The sequence below is a fragment of the Lupinus angustifolius genome, chromosome LG07, assembly GCF_001865875.1.
Source record: "Lupinus angustifolius cultivar Tanjil chromosome LG07, LupAngTanjil_v1.0, whole genome shotgun sequence".
NCBI classification, from domain to species: domain Eukaryota; kingdom Viridiplantae; phylum Streptophyta; class Magnoliopsida; order Fabales; family Fabaceae; genus Lupinus; species Lupinus angustifolius.
In genome coordinates, this window is record NC_032015.1 from 6,966,565 (window position 1) to 6,982,882 (window position 16,318).

The 16,318-nt window shown below is 30.9% G+C and overlaps 2 protein-coding genes across 3 annotated transcripts; one reads left to right on the plus strand and one right to left on the minus strand.

Moving 5' to 3' along the window:
• Nucleotides 8,362–13,826, plus strand: LOC109352076 (AT-hook motif nuclear-localized protein 3-like). The gene is made up of 5 exons (XM_019593886.1): nt 8,362–9,201; nt 10,763–10,830; nt 11,550–11,681; nt 12,572–12,733; nt 13,181–13,826. Exons 1-5 carry the CDS (start codon nt 8,835–8,837, stop codon nt 13,481–13,483), a joined length of 1,032 nt encoding a protein of 343 aa, XP_019449431.1. The 5' UTR covers nt 8,362–8,834; the 3' UTR covers nt 13,484–13,826.
• Nucleotides 15,005–15,890, minus strand: LOC109353006 (cell division control protein 45 homolog). Of its 2 annotated transcripts, XM_019595194.1 has the most exons (2): nt 15,540–15,890; nt 15,005–15,458 (listed from the first exon to the last, which is right to left on the minus strand). In XM_019595194.1, the coding sequence occupies exons 1-2, from the start codon at nt 15,741–15,743 to the stop codon at nt 15,255–15,257; spliced, it is 408 nt and encodes a 135-aa protein (XP_019450739.1). In that variant the 5' UTR covers nt 15,744–15,890; the 3' UTR covers nt 15,005–15,254. The 2 variants fall into 2 exon arrangements, with proteins under 2 accessions (XP_019450739.1, XP_019450738.1); XM_019595193.1 differs by having other exon boundaries at nt 15,005–15,890.

Consider the following 16,318-nt stretch of genomic DNA (forward strand, 5'->3'; position numbering starts at 1 on the left):
TGTATTAATGCAATATGTTATTATGAGATTGTATCTTTTATTTGTGATTTTTTGTTTTAAAAGACATCTATGAATTATTTGAATTATTTATTTTTGTCTAAAAGCTTTAATGTGTGTTTATAAAAAAAACGGGTCAGCCCACCGGCCTGTCAGCCCTGCCAAATATGGGTCAGACTGTCATTTTGAGTCATTTTAGCAATAAAGGTCGGTCCGGGTTAGCCCACATTCTGACGGGCCAAAGGCAACCCAAGCCGGACTGGCCTGACCCGCATTGCCACCCCTAATTGGACCCACCCAACCAATTAGACTGAAGTTAAACTCTCATAACTCATATCTTAAGAATAGATTTGAAAAACTTAATTAAGACCTACTACTCTAGACGAAATACATTTCTTTAATAAACAACACAAGGGGACGAAGTCATAATTTATGATTAATATTTTTTTCATTATTATAAATGAAATTATTTTATTAAATACGTGGAGAAGGATTTGCCAATTCATATCATATTTACTAGTAATTCTAAAAACATAAAAAATAATTGACTTGCCAAATCCATTAAAGGCATATCTTTTTTCGTAAGGTTTGATATGAAAGAACTCTACTTGTCTTAAACGTTTCTCTAATTATCTATTTCTGTAAATTGCATATGACAAGCGATTTTTTGGGAGGAAAATCATGAGAAAAGCAATTAAACTAACACAGTATGTTTCTTCAATTCTATTCTACAACTGATTCATATTCATATTTAATGAAGATAGCCTTTTCTGTATAAATTAAACCAGCAATCTAAAGTTATGCATTTGAAATGATGTAAATGATGGAACATGTAGACTTAATATTTATGTGTTATGTAAATTTAATGAGACAAAAGTAATTGTGACAAAATACAAATTCTTATTCTCATTATAATGACTAGTGTCGTATTTTATATTGTATGGTACTGTATATTTAATTTTTATATATTTAATTTTTTATAATTAGAATATATTTGTTATATTCAGTGTACTTTATATTATAATTTTTGTATGTTTATGATAATATTTAGTTTAAGGTGAGAGATGTGATTAATTAATATGTTGGTGGTGGTTAATTATGATTATATGGTTTTTGGTAAAAATTAAATAATATGAAGGACAAAATAGAAAGTGGAAATTACACCGTGGTAAAAGTTACACTATATATAGTATAAATGAGCGAGGATCCATTTAATAAATTTTTTAAACTTACTCCTCATTCTAGCTATAATTATGTGGATGTCTAATGATTTAAATCTATTCATTAATTCAAACTGTTGGATTTCTCTAGAATTAATGGCTAGAATGAGAAATAAGTTTAAAAAACTTACTATTGGAATAAGTGGATTCGTCCCCTTTAGTGATAGTCGTTCAATGTATATGTAAATACAAATTGTGTTATTATCTTCTGGTCTATTCTTATTTAATATTTAATTGTTCACTTCATACAAATACTTAATTAACCTACTTTTGATTCAACTTGTATCTAGAGTCAAGATAAAAGGTAAAGAAGGTTGTGACGTTGTGTTAGCCAGCATGTAATGGATAAACAATATAAAACTTTGTAGAATATGGATGATAAATTGTTAAGAGAAATATATTATTCAACTCTGACTTTGTTGCTTTTTGCAAGCTGTTTCGTTCTTATTATCTTAACTTTTTTTGTGTTTCAGTGTTTGTTTATCAGTTTAGAACGTCTTTTTACTTTCTTTTTAGTTGCATATAGCAATGGTTGATGGCTAGATGGTTTGACTTAAAAAACTATAACATGAGAAAAGAACAAATGCATTGATTTCACATATGATGGGGTAAATACTCTGTCTAAGATATACCTGTGATGAGCTAGTCTCCTCTCCATGCAGTAAAACATAAATAGGTCCCAAAAGTCTCTCATGTTTTATTCGGGGAAAATGATATATTCTCATATTAAATCACATACTAATCTTCATATCTATAAAAAAATTAACATGTGTCATAAAATGGTACTTTGTTTACTATTGATTGGTTTACAACTGACATATGTCACTTTGTTGTAGCCTATGGGTAAAATGATTTGTAGAAAAAATTTAGTATGAGGATATAATATTATTTTTTATTTGGATGGCAAATTAATACATAACTTGATGGCAGCTTCTTGAGAAAACAAATTTCAGCATGAAAAAATGCTCTGATGATGGAGACAGACAATAATCAAATCACCCTCTCTTCCATATATGCACACCCTGAAAAAAAAATGTCTGTGTATATTACTCTTATAATTAAAATTTATTGCATTGAGTAGTTATATAAAATTGTATTTATATCAGTTTCTTATTTTAATATATTTTGAATCATACAATCTAACTTACTTCATTGTCTTGTATCTTCACTATGTATCATATACCACATATTTGAGTTCATCATAAAGAAAGTCTCTTAAAGTTAATGTAAAATGAATCACTTACTCAACTAAACAAACACTTGTGATCGTACCACATACCATATAATTATTGTATAAGAAAACAACATTACTTTAACAATTTGCTATCCACTACACCCCCAAAGACAACAGCAATGGTAGATGAAGATAATAGAACTCCAAAGAAAATGCCTACTATTAACTTGGCCATGACTCCAACTCTTTCATCAGTTAGTTTTGGAGGTAACTTCATTCAAGTGACTGAATATTCCTTTGAGGAAAAAAGGTTTGGTTTTGTGTTAGCGTGATTTCTTTGTTTGGTTTCGGTCTACTTGTTGTAGTTGCATGAAATGATAATCATTAGTCCAATGTTATGCAATCTAATGTGTTCAATTTTCTTCCCTAAGGTCAGTTCTAATGTAGTACTCTGTCTTATTTCATGTTTGATAAAATATAGGGAAAAAGACACTCACTAAGGCTTTATTTGATTGACAACCGAAAATAAGAAGTGAGAAATATGTGATAAAGAAAAAGATAAAAAATATAGTAGATTTTTGTCATGTTTTTTATAAGAGAAGAATTAGAGAAAATGAATAAAAATAAGTATTTTCTTCTCTTTTGTTTTGTTGGATAGGAAATGAGAAGAGAATGATGATTTTGTAATTCAAATTACAAAAATGTCTCTAAAATAAAGAAAAAAGATAAAAAAATATTGTTTTATTATTAATTAAAAATAAATGTTATAATTTTAACTAATATTTTCAATTGATATGATTTGAAACATAGTTTGAGAGACTATCTGTAACAATATATCATTGTCTAGTAAAGTTTCTCTTTCTCTTCTCACTTTCTCCTCATAAGTGGAGAGAAATCAATTTTGTGGTTCATCCACTTTTTTCCTCTATCCTTTCTCTTTCCCCTCTCAACCAAATGGAAGAAATTTCTCATCTCTCTTCAACTTCTCTCTCCATATTTTTTCTCTTCTCTAACTCTACCCTTCTAAACATAGGCTTATTTTGCCTTATAGAAAAAAAAAAATCTTTATTTGGTATAGGTTGGGATATTGTACTAGACTATGGAATATAAGATGTAAATGAGTTTCATCATTTATAATAATGATGTGTTTAAAAATATTTTAAAATTTGTACCATTAATTATTTTCAAAGACACATATCACAATCTTATCTAGTATTGAATCTTCTAGTAGTGAAGATGGTTGATTTTCTTGTCTACAAATATGATATTGACAATTGTATAGTACAAAATCAAAGCAACAATAAGCAACCAATAAGACGTTAGTCTAGTGCTGTAAGACCTCATTAAATCCCCAAAATCGGTGATTTAATTCCTGGGAGCGACACTTATCGAGAAATGCATGAATAAGTATCCAAAAAAACAACCAGAAGCAACAAAAAAAAAGTAATTGTCAAACTATGTACAACTTTTATTAAGAACTTAAGTACAACTTACTTGAATGTCATTTCTATGTTAAGTCTCTTTCTTTCGTCTCGTTATGCTTTGTTTGAAAGTGTTATTTTAGAGGGGATAGAAAAAATGAATGACTTTGAAAAGATTTTATCTTATTTGGGAGTTGGGGGAAAAATAAAGAATGAATTTGAAAAGATTTTATCTTATTTGGGAGTTGAGGGAAAAAGAAAGAATGACTTTGAAGGTTTTGTAAAGCTCTTTGAAACCTTTTACATGTTAAAGTACTTACAGAATTTTAATAAAATGTTATAATTATATTTTTGTACATTTTTTCATTGTTAATTAGATTTTTAAAGGGATAAAAAAAAATTCCCGCATTATCATGTTTTAAATATATTTCTATCTAATTTCACACTCCCAAACATACATTTAGGTTATGTATGAAAGTATGATTTTGGAGTAGAAATGAATGAACGACTTTAGAAAATTTCTCCTTTATTTGGGAGTTGGGTGAAGGAGAATAAAATATTTTGAAGGGTTTCTACAATCCTTCATATGCTTATTTTCATAGCTCCTCCAATTTGATGTTTTTTCTATAGACAAAATATCAAAATAACTATATAATTTTAGTAAAATTATATGATTACATTATTGTTAACTACATTTTTAATGAAAAATAAAAAAATATTCCAACATTATTATTATTTTACTGCTCTCCTATCTAAAATTTACACTCTCATATAAGAGATGATTACTGTCATTTATACTTATCTTCCTCACATCTTTGTCCCTTTATCACTCTCATAGTCTCATTTCCTTTCCATCATAACATAACCTTAAGTTATGAGATTTTTTTTGAATGGTAAATATTACTAAATACATCTAAACCATCATTTTTAATACATAATTTTAGCTAATTAATACACCATTAATAGATTGGATGTGGTTTAAAAGCCATCTATAACTATGCTTACCATATTTGTACCATAAAAAATATATGTATTAACAATGTAATAGTTTTTTAGATTATCATTATATTATTTGTCATTTATTTTCAATCATTACTGACTTTTAAATAAAAATAATATAAATGAATGGTAAATGATGATATAAACCTGACAAGGCCCATTAATGAGGAAGAGCTAAGTGGGCTAGGAGGGCCCATGACCCAATTCAAAACCAAGAAGGCACACCAAGCTCTCAACCAACTAGTGGAAGAAATGGTTGAATCAACAAAGTCCAGCAAGGAAACCAAGCCCATACATTACACCATTTTTATAGAAGTAACCCAAGTTGGCCACAACCAAGGAGGGAATATTTGAGGAGTGTGAGAGTCCCATTTAATAAGTGGGGTTGATCATACCCACATGTAGCCTAAGAATTATTTTCTTGCCTTATTTGAAAGAACAACTACTATCTGCCTTTTTAAGCTTTAAGTTCTTGAATTCATAGTTGTAATAAATTACATTAAGAACCATGTAATCCAGGTACAAGCAAGGGAACACTTTCCTTAATAAGCCAGTCGTGAGATTACTCTTGAAGGCCATAAGATCTCAATGAATCCTTGCCTAATTTGAAGAGCATGTGTGGAAGAACTCTATATGGCAACAATCAAGAGCAATCAAGCAAATCCCATTTATTTCCTAGTCAAGATAGGCATGTGAATAAGGAGAAATGAGCAAGGCAAAACATTCCTTAAAGATTCAAATCAGAACGAAAGCTCATCAATACCTTCCTTACTCACAAATAACATGTGTTGGGCGTGATCATCAATGAGATATTCCTTTTTTCACACGAGGCAAACCATAAGGGAAGGCCATGAAGACAAATTGATTGTTTCCTTATTCATTCCAAAGCATTCAACTCAAATTGGAATCCATCAATACCTTCCTTATTCATAATTAAACATGTGTTGGGCACGATCATCATAGAGAATCTCTCTATTCACACGAGGCAAGCCATAAGGAAAGCAATAAAGACAAATTGGTTGCTTCCTTATTCCACTCCAAAACCGAATTTGGACACTCACTCCATAAAGATTCATTTTCAAATTCAAACTCTCACCTCAACCGAAAAGAGCACATGGGAATTAGATTAAGGAAAGCAATCAATACACCATGCATTTCAAATTCCCTCCCAAACCGAAAAAACATGGGAAAAGAATTAGGAAAATATTCAATGTACTTTACTACTCTTTATTCACGTGGGCACATAGCTTGGCCGAAAGTTCCATGACTATTTGTACTTGCCTTTGTTATTGGAATAAGACAACTTGAATTTTATTTGGAAAATAATCCATTGCTAGTTGAGTTTGTCCTAGTTTCTTGGTTAAACCAATGTCATTTCTTATCAAGGTTTTCTTCCTTGTGGCGAAATACATTAGACTTATCAAGCAATCAAGCTTGTCATGCCTTCACCTTCCTATCTATTCCACATTCTCTTATTCATTTCCATCCTACATCATACTCGGCCAAATAAACCTTTCACACAGCCACCAACAAACATTCTTACACAATTGTCCAAAATAATCCACAAAATCAATCATTCTATATCCCACAAAAACCCACGGCCAAATACACTCCCTAACAACCAAAATCCACACCAATAAACATCATAATCCATGGCCAAACAAAAATCCAAACAATAAACAATCAAACATTTAACAAGTCTCAAAGTGCATAATTCATATTCTCAAAGTGCAATAACTTTTTATTCATAGATATTACACTCTTCCTAACAAACCATGTTGTTAGCAAGTGACTACGAATGTGTTGGTCTAGTGATGTAAGATCTACTAGATCCATATGATGACCAAAAGATCATGAGTTCGATTCCTAGGGGCTACACTTGTTCAGGGAGATAGTCACGTACACTGAAAGATATTAGTTCCTTACCTTTTGATACTCTTGGTAGTACCAAAAAAATATTGTTAGTAAGTGGTAACCCATTTTATTCTAGCATCTTCATTTATGATATATTTAGTGTGCGTTTGATATAGATTAAGTTTTTAGTTTCAGTTTATAAATTGTGAGGTTATAATTTGTTTATGTTTGGGTAAAGTAGAAAGATTGTTTTACATAGTAAATTACAGAAAATGATATGAGATTATTTGTTTATGTTATAATTATTTTGGTTGTTTTTTACACTATTTTTTAAATATACATTTTTTAATATTTACCATCATATATATTTTTAATATTGGATAACAAAGACTAAAATATATATTAAAATGAAATAAAATATAAAAAACAACATCAATATTAAAAAATAATATGATACACAAATAAATAGAAGTTGTTAAACTTGAATTAATAATTCACAAAAATAAATAATACATGAATGTCAAGTTTTATACAAAAGTTGTAATAAGTTATGGTGATGATGTGAAGAGTTATGATGTTTGGTGGAAGAGTACATATGATGAGAGATATAAAGTTATATTGGTGTAATATGGAAAATGGAAAAATTGAAGAAAAAAATAAGCTAACCAAAAATAAGTAAACCCATAATTTTGAAGTTTATACTTTTTGCTTATTTTTAAAAAAAAAAATCTGATTTTATAATTTCATTTGGTTGCCAAACATACATAATTTATATTTTCAACTTATTTTTCAAAAAATAAGCATAAGCTACAAAAAAACAATTCGTACCAAATATGAAGTTAAAAAATTTAATATGTATACACTAACAATATAACTATTTTCTACACTGTCAACACATTATCCCCATTCATATATTAGTCATAATTAATTTTCAAACAAAAATAAATAATCTAAACTAATGGTAAACGATATGTTGTTAGTATAAAAAACTTTACACTATGACGTATATTAAACTCATATTTAAAACTTCTAAAATTTTATTAAATTGACATTTCAATCACTAAAACTACACCTAACACCCTTAAGATATTCTTTAGGCATATGTCTCCATTTTTCCTCAAAAGAGAAGTAGGTGTTAAGACACAAACCTATTGGTAAACACACAGGAAAAAAAGGGGAAAAAGAACTGCGGCAAAAACAAGGGAAATAATAGAAGATTGCACGCATTATAGTGGCATATAGAGTAGATAAACCAAACCAAAAGGGTATTTTAATCAATTAATATTTTCTTCTTGTAAATTCAACCATTTATGTACCTTGGTCAACTTTAATTTAATTTAACTGAAAAGAAAAGAACGTGTCAGTAGTTGGGGAAATGGAATTGGCCCTAACCTTACTTTTCATCTTTGAATAATTTTTTTTCTTAAAAAAGCTGTGAATAAATAAATGCATAAAAGCCATTTCTCTTTCTTTTCCAAAATATCACCAATTTTTTAATTGGATTCAAATTAAGAACCTGCATCCACAGTCATTTATTAAATCAACTTTATTAAATTTCCAAGACGGACGTGAACCATTTTCTAAACCAAAATTTATACTTTCAATTTTGTAGTTAAAATATTAATAAGAATAATAATTAAATTCCCAATATTTAATCACTTTATCGTTTTAAAAAATGTATTATATTCTCCATTTTTTCCAACTTTATTTAGTTACTCCATCTTTTCCTGCAAAACCCTAATTTTCATATATCACGCTGGGCAATTTATGAAGTAGAGTGTTATTTTTCTCTGTAATTGTAGAAATTATTTTTAAAAAAATTGTCTTTATTTTTTTTCCGAAGCTCTTTGTGTTCTCTGCAATGGTGGAGATTTGAGCTACAGGACTGTGTTTTTCTCGGAATTCAACCTCAACCGCTGAAAATTCAAAAAATTATACTTGTGGGTTTTCATCCTTTTGCAAAAAAGTTTGTGTTTTTGAAGTTTTTTGTGCAGTAACAAATTTCCCTCAGCTCAAAGTCTTAAACGTCTTTGTACTGTTTTCTGGGTATTTTTAGTTCTGCATTCAAATCTATTTAAGTTTTAAAAAGAATCTTCAATGGGTAGGGTTTAAGTGTTTTTTTGTTGAGGTTTTCGGGTGTCTAGTTTTTTCTTTGATCAGCATAAAAAAATGGAGGAAAGAGAGATTTTTGGTTCTGAGCATGTGGTTAAGGCAAATGAGGCCACAGATAGCTTCCACGTGGCACCGAGAACAGAAAACGTGGTGCAGTTTTCCGGCACGGCGGCGGAGTTGCCGGATGTGGCGCTGGTAAGTACGGTGGTGACACCAGGAACTGAAGGGAAGAAGAAAAGGGGCAGGCCTAGGAAGTATGGACCGGACGGCAAGGTGGTGGCAGCAGCCATGGCGTTGTCGCCGATGCCGATATCGGCTTCGATTCCATGGACCGGACAGTTCTCAGCTTGGAAAAGGGGTAGAGGGAAGTCTGTTGAATCAATGAAGAAGTCAAACTTTTATGAAGTTGAAAATGCTGGACCAGGTAGAACAAATTTTAGCCTTTAAATTTTGATAGTGCTGTTTATTATGTCTATGTTTTTGGTTTGTTTTAGTTTAAATTTAGTCTTACATTTGCAATTAAAACATTGGATTTTTTTCAAATTCAGTACAGTTATCATTTTTCTACTTGACTGCCTAAAATACAAATGATGAATGTTTTTATTTTATAATTTTTGTTTCTGTGTCATGTTTGATTAAATTTGATTTTTGGGTGTGCATGTTGTCTTTCCTGGTTTTGATTCATACTTTTCAAAGTGTAGTATATATGTATATATATAATTGGACCATTCTTTAGTCTTTAAGATCTGAAATGAAATTGTGTGGTGGTGGAATCTGGAAGGAGATATTATGTGGTCCTAGTAAAGTGAGGTTGGTTTTCAGTTGCAGATAGCACATGATACTCTTTATTTATTCCTTTATATGGGAGGAAGGTGACATAAGCTGAACAAGGAAACAGAGTTAGATTAATTGAAGTAACCATCATATTACATAGGTTCAGTGTAGTACTTTGTTGACGTGACCAGGCTTGAATTGGTCTAAAGTGTAAACTAATAATGATTTTCAAAAGCTTGGTTTTGAGACCTTAATAAAATTTACAATTCTTTCATGGTTGAATTTGCTTATTTGAAAAATGGTAGTGTTATTTAATAACAATTTGTGTAGGATGGATTCTTTCATGCAACATGTTAATGTTGGCTTTATAAAAGGACACTTAATATATGTCATTCAAATGTATTGAATTATTGATTATTATTTTTTATTTCTTTATTGTGAAGAGGTTGGATGTGAAGATTGATTTTTATTTTCTTTTTTAGTATGTTGCCAATGTTTAAATGGACATGCTTGCTGACTTCAATAATTGATGATACTTCTGGCTCAGGCTATCATTTTTATGATATTTGGCTCTCTGAAAATTTTGGAGGAGGTTTTGAATACATTCATGGAATGTAGCATAGCTGATTCCTTTTGCACTTGAGTGGTTCTAGTTTATTGGAATATTTGGAACCAAACTAGTAGGAAATGTGGGTATCTTGTGTGGCACTGTTGCAATTTATCATTTTGCATCCTCTACCTTATTAAGCTTAGGTTTAGAATGCTATAAATTAAATCATTGAATAGCTGATTCTTTATTGACTTATTTTAGTGAAACAATGTCAATTCATGGTTTAGAATGTTATAAATAACAATTGTTGTGATTTTTATATATCACATGTAATAAAAATGTAATCAAACAGGTCATATTTTCATATATTTTAAAAATATAATGTGTTAATCTTGATATATATATATATACATATATATTAGTATACTAAACAATTCTGGATTAATGTGATATTATACATTTATATATGGGTTAGGTGCAGTTATGGTATGACTTAATGAATTACACTTGTGTGTCATGCTACAATGTAAATGGCACTATCTATCATGAATAATGGATTGCTATTTGCTTTTATACGATGAACTGATAAGTGCAATTCTTTTAGTTAGAGAGTAATTTTTTTCTGGACTTACATTCATCCACATATCTTTGTATCTTATAGGTTATGGAATTGCATGTTCTGTTGGTGCCAATTTCACTCCTTACGTGCTTACAGTAAATGCCGGCGAGGTATTCTCTGCAGTTTGATTATAGTTTTACCCCCATCAGTTTTGTCTCATGTCATATTCAGAGAAGATGCAAAGCCGTTTATTTTGCGTATTAAATTCCATACTTTTTAAAATACAATATTAACTTTAGCTCCGCTCTTGATTATCTTTTAGCTCATATGATATATTCCTTACTATACTACTCACTGTATTTATGCTTTAGTAAAGCAGTATTGGTGTATATAATCATTTGTTAAACACATACAAAATTAGCCTTTTGGAATCAGTTTGGTTCTGCTCAGAGTCAGAAATTGAGAACATGTAGAAACTTAGCCTGGAGGAGTTGGAGAAAAGGATAAAGAAAGATAAATTATCATTTTATTGGTTTAAGTTTGTTATGTTCACATGTGTTGGCTACTCCTTTGAAGTTCTTACATGTAGGTTACTAAAGCTGCACTGAAAGGTAACTTGTGTAATAGATAATGTATGCATAAAATGTGAATATAGACGTCAACGGTTTAATTTTGTTATATAGGTGAAGAAATATTGTTAGCTACAATATAATATTGTGAAGCTTATGTTTCAGTATTAATTGGATCAAAACTTAGGTTTTGCAGAGGATGGTCATTGCTTATTAGTGAAAGTAACCTAACACTCACTTTCTTGTTTTTATTATTTATTATTGCTACATGGTCTGCTTTTGTGTATTTGTGATTTCCCTTATCCTATGGCATATTTCAGGATGTTACTATGAAGATTATGTCCTTCTCTCAACAGGGACACCGTGCTACATGCATTCTCTCTGCAAATGGCACAATTTCAAATGTTACACTCCGTCAACCGACTTCCTCTGGTGGTACTTTAACATATGAGGTCAGCTCAGTTTTATGACATTAGCCCGAAAAGAAAAGGAGTTTTTCCCATGTTTCTTTATCAGCTGACGTACAAGTAACATTAAAGGGTTACCTAATATTTTTAACATTAATGCACTTGTTTTATCTGCTGCTCTCTCTTTCTTTTTGTCCTTGTGGGTATTACATGATTTTAGATATCAAATGTTTTTTTTTTATAAATCAAATGTTTGTTTGTAAAATGTCTCTTCGTTTATATGCTGGGGCTTCGTTGGTTTTTATTGGGGGATAGTTAGATGGTATACATAAAAATATGGATGTGTTGACTGTGAACTTTAGAATTTTGTAAAAATTAAATTAAGGTATTTGCACGCTATAGAGTTTTGTTGAATTTATTTTAGCAATTGTGTGATGATAATGACCTCCGTTATGTGATTAGTCATTAGACTTCTTTTCAATATTCTCTATGCAAGAGTTGTTAGTTATATTAATATGGTCATCTGGTAAGAGGTACCCATATTTTTATTGTTTTAATGTTGATGGTTATTCCAAGTCTTTGATTTTTTATGTGAGAGTAGAGTTGAGAGAACCATTGCTTCCATGATATAGATCCGACAAGATTTTTTCTCCTATTTATAATTTCCAATTCAACATTGACCCCATGGCTTATTTTTTTCACTTTCCATGTTTGCCATATTTCTCGGATATGGCTTGCGACCATGTTTATGGTTCTTGACAACTCATGTCTCCTTCCATGTCATTCTTCTTTCAGATACCAAGTTACCATCCTTCATTTTTATTAATTCATTCTAGTTCACACTGATTTCATTTACAACTATATTCCTATTTCACTCAGTTATGGCACTAGGTGAATGCAGTAACTATGCTGATGCTTATTTGGTTCTTTTGCAGGGACGGTTTGAGATTCTTTCATTGTCTGGTTCATTTATGCCAACAGAGAATGGATTCATAAAGAGCAGATCTGGTGGGATGAGCGTCTCTTTGGCAGGTCCAGATGGTCGTGTAATGGGGGGTGGACTTGCCGGTTTGCTGGTAGCTGCAGGTCCTGTGCAGGTAACTGTTGTTGTACAAGAAAATATTTGATACAATGCTAAGAACCTTTTGAATTTGTTTATCCAAGGTTTTCTAACCTTTCTTTAATAACAAAATTATAAGATGATACTGATGCAAATGATGTTTCTTCAAATTACTATCACTGTAAAGCATTTGTTTCCATATCAACTACTTAAAAAATGAAAAAGAACACAGGAAATAAAAGAACTGCCGGGCCTGTTTAGTTTGAGAAAGCGTTTTCCGTTTTCATTAGTAATGCAAAAATGCCACATCATTTCCTTCAGTTTCTTCCACTTTTTCATGATCTGTACAGGAAACATTTATTTTCACTGTTTCATGTACAAATCACAGAAAAAAAAGTGGAAATAGAAAACATGTTCTTAAACCAATCAAGTATGTATGAGGAACATTTCACTTAGTGCTTCTCTTACTTGATTTCTGCATCAGGTTGTTGTGGCCAGTTTTCTTCCAGGTCAACAGCTGGAACAGAAATCCAAGAAGCCAAGGATAGAGCATATATCAACTACTGCACCAACACATGTTAATCCAATTTCTGCTGAAGAAATAAAAATCAGTTTTGGTGGAGTAAAGCCTATTATGATGACACCCGCCGCGTTTCAAGTCGACAACAACTTCGGTTCTTATAACAATGTTCAAGGCTCTAGGAACTCATCTGCTGATGATGAAGCTCCTTTGCAAGAGAAGGGTTCTAACCCCAGCATATTAGATGCTGGAGGAGTTGCATGCTAAAAACATGGTTGGTGCTGACAATTAACCTAAGAAGATGAGTGTTGTAATGGGATGAGTGTTATGTTTGTTATGATTAAGAGATTGTACCCTTTGTTGGTACTAGGTGATTTTATTATATATAAGGCTTTGTTGTCTGTTCTCATAATGTGTCTTTAACATTGTTTACTCATTGTTGTAGCAATTAGATGTAGGAAATATGTGATGCCACGTTTTTAGTTATTTACATCATTCTATAAGAACAATTGGAATGAGATTGTATGTTCAATATGTTGTCATGTTGGTTTTGTGACTGTAGCAAATGGTATTGTTTGGTGTGAAAGAAGAAATTACTTTCAGCTTTTTATAGTGGTATGGTTTTTTTCACAGGCATTACTATGAAGGATATCTCATAGAACATGATTGTGTTTTGTAGGTTACCTACATATCTATACATTTTTAATTTAAAAATAAAAAAGCCATCTAATACATTGGTGTCACTTCATAGGGTTTGTTTCTCAGATTGGTTTTGGAGGGGAATGAAGGGAAAGAGAAGACTTGAGAGTCATTTTACAAGTGTATTTTATGACTCTCAAACTTTTCCCCTTCTCTCCTTTGCTTTCCAAAAACTAACTCTCAAATAGACTCTACCATGTTACTCGTTGCAGTCGAGGGATGTACCCATTCACTATGTCCCAGCAAAATAATTATGGTTAAAATAGTAGTTAGCATGATCTCAAAAAATCTCTAGTTTTCTGAAACTATAAAAAGTGTTTAAGATATATAATTAACTGGAAAAAACTTAAAAAATAATTTAAAAATAAAAAAGAACTTCAATGACAAAGTTAAAAATAAATAATAACTATGAGGATCCATTTTAAAAGAACTTACTGAACCAACTTAAATAGCAAAAAATGACTTCAAACAATAATCTAACAATTTTTTCCTAATGTCTATTGTCTAAGATGAGAAAATAATATGCAAGAATGATTTTGGTTAATTTGACAAAACAGAATAGTACATTATGTGTACCCCAAAAAGTAGAAATCATTATCTTCTGCTGATCTAAATTTTGCCATAATAGTACAATAGCTGCAATTTTGCCAAATTTGCAAGAAAATGTTAGATAATCACAATTTCTTCAACAGAAGTTTTAACCTGTTCAGTTTTAATCTCTACCACTTTCTGGCTTTGTAGTATTTACTGTTGTAGTATACAATCAACTTGTATGTCTTAGACTTCACAACTTTTCTGCTGTGTTTCATCATAATTCCCTTCTCAGAGAAAAAAGGGGTCCCTTTCTTGGCTAGTGCATTCAATATAAAGAAAATGAAAAAGAATGTTTTGGAATAAAGAAATTCCCACAAACTACTTCCTTACAATAAAAGCTAAAAAGATGAAAGGAATTCCTACATATGCTGCTTCCATGGATGCTCTTTATGTACTTAATTTTTTCTCCTTATCCATGTGAACATTGTGAAGTGATCAAGAATAAAGTTCAAAAATGAAAGATCAAAAGTCATTTTTTCTTTTTTCTGTTTTGTTCATTTTCTGGTGTAATTTACCAAAGCACAATATTTCACATGTTGGAACAGTTACCTCCAAAACACATAAGCAAGATGGGTTTCTAGTTTGAACTAAAAAGCATAGAAATTCTATATGCATTTACAAATAACTAATTCTATGTTATTCTCTTGAATGATACAATACAACAAAAATTAAACATAAGTCTCATATTTCAACTTTGTGGTTAATAACCCAAAGTTTTGGCCTAAAGTTCCATATTATTAAAGTCCTATAATGAAGTGCTTAACAATTCTTGTTTCCATCCTCTGTTAACTTTCTCAATAAACTCTTCCACTCTTCTCTTAAGTTCATCATCCTCTTCCACTTCTCCACTTTCCTCCTCTTCATTGTTCCAATCATCATTGCCTTTAATTTCAATGTTGTTTGCTGCTAATATTTTTGCTTCTTCATCTAATTCTGCTTCTTTTGCTTCTTCATCTAATTCTGCTTCTTTTGCTTCTTCATCTAATTCTGCTTCTTTTGTTTCTTCATCTAATTCTGCTTCTTTTTCTTCCTGGACTTGTGACACTTGTGCTTCTTGTGGTAATGATCCTGTGCCTTTTTGAACTATATGCAAGGGGATTTCACTTTGTTGATGAATACTGAGGCTAGGCTTCAAGTCCACTAGGATAATCACTATAATCAAATTGCAAAAGCAGAAAATGAATGCAGAACTAGAAGCTGCTTGAGTCATGAACTCTAATATAGAATCCAACATGGTTGTGAATGTGAACAATTAAGACACAAAAACAGTACAGAGATATCAAAGAGTGAGAGGAACTGAGGGAGGATGAGTAAGAACTAAAGAACCTAAGAGCTAGTGTATATGCAGTTTCGTGACTTTTAAGGCCTATTTAAAGCCTTCTAAGGACATACACCACCAACAAAGTATTGGTCAGTGGTATAAGGTTAGGCTAGATTTCTAGAATGATAAAAAATCAAGCTTCAATTCCTAATAGAAATATTTGTTGGGAGGGGTAGTCATACATCTTGAAAGAGATTAGTTCATTACTAAAATAGATGAGGAGATATCTTTTAGAGTAAACCCCTGAGTTTTAGTGAAATTACACAAACCACCCCCTCACTTTTCTAGCCATACACAAACCTCCCATAGTTTTTATACTTTCATTACACTGACCACCCGTGCATAAGAAATAACTGTAATCTTTTAAACAAAAAATATGATAAATGCAATTAAGTTAAACAAAACATGATATATTGTGTAGACAAGTCTAGATAATATACAAATCAATGTATCTTTATTATTTTTTGTACAAAATGCATAATCCTAAA